Below are 4,825 nucleotides of genomic sequence, written 5' to 3' on the forward strand. Positions count from 1 at the left end.
AAGAAACCCATATAAAGTTCAACCTATCCCAGGGGCATCTCTTATTATTAGGGAAAGTTCCTTATCTGAAGGAGGGGAAATTAAATGCTTTAATCAAAGAGTTTCTGAAACCCCACAGGCTAGGGCTTCCAAAGCAAGCAGGCTCTTCAAAACAATTCAGTTATGAGCAATAAGTCTGCTGTACTACAAAGCAACACCCGGAGCTTCTAGTGCAATCGGCAGTGGATTCGGCCAGAATCCAAACAAGAGATGAATCCATATCATTTTACAAAAGTGGTTTGTTGAAAATGGAGTTAGACATGCTGCCCGCACAGGAGTAGTCTACCCTTTCACGACACAAGCCAACTGGCCTGCCATCCTCTTTTCTGGCTGTTCCAACGTGGCAGCAGAAACAGGAGGTTTGATGAGTTTCTACTGGACCATCACATCTGGTTGGGACCTAAAAGGAATCTTTAGGTGCAAACCCTTCACTGCTGTGTGACCTTATCAAATTGTACACATAAATTGTCATCTCAGCAGCAATTAATGAAGCCAGGTGGTACAGCCAAAATGCTTCAAACAAACCTCCAACCCTGTGTCTTGATTTGAGTCTAGCTGCTGCCACTGGGAACAGAGCAAACACGCACTCCAAAATGGGAGATAATGAGGTTTAACTTGTCTGGCCAGTGCCCTGAATAAAACAAGTGTGTGTCCTGGAACACACACGCAATTCTTCTACAGTGCAATGGTGCCTTGTGAGAAACATTCAGGGGCTTCTCAGCAGATGAGGGGGGGAAAGGGGGGGAAGAGTTTCTGTCAGTGAAGAAGCTGAATTCCATGCCGAGGGACATTCAGAAAGGAAGTGAAAATAAAACTGCCAATTTTATAACGCCACCACAAATCAATGGCGCAACCACACTTGGAATAAGGTGTTCATTTCTATCGTTGAGCTGAGAAGGCTTCAGCAAAGGCAACTGGAATGATAATGAGGCTGAAGCAACTCCCATATCAGGAAAGGTTAAGGATTTGTTATTTTAGAAGAAAAATGGGTGTAAAAGAAAACATGGTGAGAGGTGTATAAAATTAGGCATCGTGGAGAAAGTGGATTAAGAAAAAAAATTCTCCCTCTCTCATAATACCAGAACCCAGGGTCATACAATGAAGATGAACGCTGGCAGATTCAGGGCAGTCAAAACGAAGAATTTCTTTACACAGCAAAGGCTGGACCATGGAATTCCCTCCTGTGACATATAGCAACGGCCACCAACTTGGATAGTGTTAGAAGGGGTTTAGACAAATTCATGGAGAATTAGGCTATTGGATACCTTGGGAAATAGGATGTTGGGCTGGACGGGCCATTGATGTGATCCAGCAGGGCTGTTCTTACGTTTGTATGAGCTGCAGCCCTTCTCCAACGGGCCTCACACCACCTGCCCACAGCAATCGTCTTTGGCATCCTCAGTGTGAGAACATATTTCGCAACATGCTATGGGAGGCTGCCTTTCTGCAGCAGCCTTAAGAGGATGGACCAGCAGCCACTGCATCCAGAGCACTGGGGGTGCCCACCTGCCTGGTTTTCTGCAGCCAAAATGATTATTGTTATTATGGTTTAGGCACTCTGCTCTCCGCTCTGAGCAAGCCCCGGGAACAGTAAATTTGGAATAGCTGAACCTCAAGTTGTGTTTCTTTCCTTTCAAAAGCATCAGATAACACAACAACAGAAAGTGACTAACTATTTTAGAAAAATGTAATGACGTGCAAAAAATATATAGGGAAAAATTGGAAACCAGGGGTGGGGGTTTGGGGGGGTGTCTGAGGGATCTAAATAATCCCAGCAGTGTAAAAACTGAAAATGATGTGAATGTATAAGAATACTGTTTAAAAAGTGAAAATAAAATGCTTTTTAAAAAAGAAAGTGACTAAAGATTAACATTGATCGAAAGAAAGTAGCTGTAGTTCACAATAGCTCTGACATAAAAAATGAACAATAGTCAGGAGAAAGGCAAGTACATTTTCCTACAGAAGTGCAATTTTATTTAGTCATTGGAGACTTCCCCTCCTGCCACATATAGGCGTGCTGCAGAATCAGCCAGACCCAAGTTAGCTAATGAGGTCCTGTGTTCAGCATGTTTCCATTCTTCTTTCTCTCCTTCCCTTTGTCTCCTTCCTATGTGTGTCAATGAGATGGAAGTCTTTGGAATTGTCACTGGTGTTTGCCACTTCTGCATCTGCCCATACTCAGAAAGGGGTTTTTGGTCTTGGAATGCTCATTTATGGATTAAATCTGCATATTAGGTGGTTGTGACATTCCAGTGTTATAAGAGAATTCCCTTATCCTGCCCATGGAATGGTATGGATATAATTTCACCACTATTCCATTCCAGTCACAATCCTGCTCATCCCATATCTGACTAATGCCTGATCTTTCATGGCAGAGCTAAACCAGTGGTCAGCCTAGCCTCATGCTCCATAGTGGTTGGGGGAGGGGGAACCCCATAGCTAATTACATACCTTCAAGTTACTTTTTTTTTTTGTTTTGTTAATGTTGACATGCCTTCTCTCGGAGGGGGAACTTTTTTTTGCATATGTTGTGGACATGTTCACATTGTTTAAGTGCTGTTTTTTTTCCTGGCGCCACCCCCCACCCTTTGAACTCAGTGACTTTTGCTTCATTGGCCACAAACTTGATGAATCCTGTGGGCTGTGGTGACCAACATCAGTCTGTTGCTGATGTCACTATACATCTGACATGATGACATAACAGACAAATATTCAAATCAGGTAGGTTGCCATAGCCAATAGAATAAAGTGGCAGTGAAGACAGATGCAGTTGAGCACAGCAAGGAGGGAGAAGAAAGGAGGCCTCAAGCTAAGCACGAGGGTGTTGATGTTTTAGACCAACAACAGTTTTGCCTTTTTGGGGCACTCCCGAACAACCGATTTCCAGCTCACGTCAAGATGCCAAGTCTGAAAGGCAAGTATTTTGGGAGAGGGTAATTTGTTCAACTGCATTGAATGTGCTGCTTTTGAAATGAAAACCAGATCACAAAATATTTGATACAATGCAAGGGCTACGTAGAGGGGTGCTCTGGGAGAACACTACGAGGCACGATGCTCTGGAGGTGCCATGGCTTTTGCACCTAATTCCCCCTGCTTTTTGCCTTGCACAGCAGACGGCAGGGTATCAAACCACATCTGGAAATACATGTGCACACCCTGTCAGACACACACACACAGACATCCGCACATTATAGGGCAACCAATCCTAACTCTCTGACAAATACATCCATATGAGAGGCATGTATGCAACATGTTTGTTACATTTACATCTCGGGCGTGAACCTACAAAACAACGGGCATGATCCAACCAAACTGAAGCAGTAATACTGAGTTCAATGGAAGAACTAGCCACCTGCTTCAGTCTCTCCCATTGAAGTCAAAACACTTGGAGCTGCTTTGCTTTCGCTGGATTGTGTGTGAAGCAAGCAAAACTAAGAGTAATATTTGGTGCACACAATCATCTGGAACAGCCTTCCCCAACCAGGTACCCTCCAGATATTTTGGACTCCAACTTCTGTCATAGAATTGTAGAGTTGGAAGGGATCATCCTCAATCATAGGCTGTGCTAGCTGGGGTAGATGGGACTTTCAGTTGAGAACATTAGGAGGACATCAAGTTTGGGAAGGCTGTTCCGGGCAAACACCATAGCCATGCTAGGTCATCTTGCAGGTGGGACTACAGATGTGATTATTAACTAGATCAAAGATAAATTATAATTATATAATTGTACATAAAGACACAGCGCTCCTTTTGAGTTACTGTACTAAAGAAAGGCACTGTGATGAAACAGTGACACTTTCTGAAACACATTTACTTGATTGACATCAGTGGAGATTGCTAACCATAAAATAAAATGTTATATTGTTTTCAGGATTCTGCATTCCACAAGAGACAGGAAAAACAACAACATGGCAGAATTCATCCATTGACATTTAGGTTCCATTAGCAATACCAGACTAGTTATTGTTAGTTATTGTGGTTTGGCCTGACAATGCCAACACAGTATCTAGTTTGGCTTCGATAATGCCCACAGTGTGCTGCTGATACTGCAAATGGCTGTGTCCTTCCCACTCATGTCAGTTGAACTTGCCTTGTGTTGCGATGTCACAGTGTTCCACATTCCTGGCTCCTACTCGGCATCATTAACTGCCAATGGCAGTAAAATGTGGAATGTTAAAACATCACAATATGATGGAAGTTCTACTAGGTAGTGCAGAGGAGGAGGGATTAGTTGCAATGGTGGCATTTTTGAGTTGTAGCCATGCATTTACCCAGAATGTCTAATTTGGTCCATGGTACATACAATTATTTTAATTCTTACAAATCTAATTTTCCATGAGGTCCCCTCTCCTCCTGTCTTATGCCATGCTGTACTCATTTAAAAAAAAAAAAGTGTGTGAATATTTAACCTGCTGACTCTAAGAATAAAATGTGTCTACATTCCTCATATTCTGAAAACAGGAATTATTTCTCTCACCCCACAGCAAAACATGAAAAATAAAAATATGGCAAAAATTACATAAGACCTTCCCCCGTTATCTTTGAAACTTAAGCCTGGGAGACTGTGTCACGTGTTAGTGTTTCCCCCCCTTTCTCTTATTGTATGCAGGTGATGAGTACAAAGCTTTGAGCTGAAGTAGATGAATGGAGCAATACAAAGTCTCATAATTGCTTTAGGGGAGGGCGGAAGGGAACAGGAAATGTATTAAAATACTCACTTTGACGAATCTATGAAGTATATTACAAGAGCACCAATACTAAGAGCGAAGACTAAGACAACCTGCAA

At 42.6% G+C, this 4,825-nt stretch overlaps 1 protein-coding gene across 15 annotated transcripts in view; it reads right to left on the bottom strand.

The window, feature by feature from the left end:
* The window catches only part of KCNMA1 (potassium calcium-activated channel subfamily M alpha 1), a 557,989-nt gene that overhangs the window by 303,408 nt on the left and 249,756 nt on the right, over positions 1–4,825 (bottom strand). For all 15 annotated transcript variants that reach the window (XM_083502377.1, XM_083502375.1, XM_083502379.1 and 12 more), the window contains exon 3: positions 4,758–4,819. In XM_083502377.1, the coding sequence (XP_083358503.1) occupies positions 4,758–4,819 (62 nt within the window). The remainder of the gene's footprint in view (positions 1–4,757; positions 4,820–4,825) is intronic.

This window comes from Podarcis liolepis, assembly GCF_965112155.1.
Source record: "Podarcis liolepis genome assembly, chromosome: 5".
NCBI classification, from domain to species: domain Eukaryota; kingdom Metazoa; phylum Chordata; class Lepidosauria; order Squamata; family Lacertidae; genus Podarcis; species Podarcis liolepis.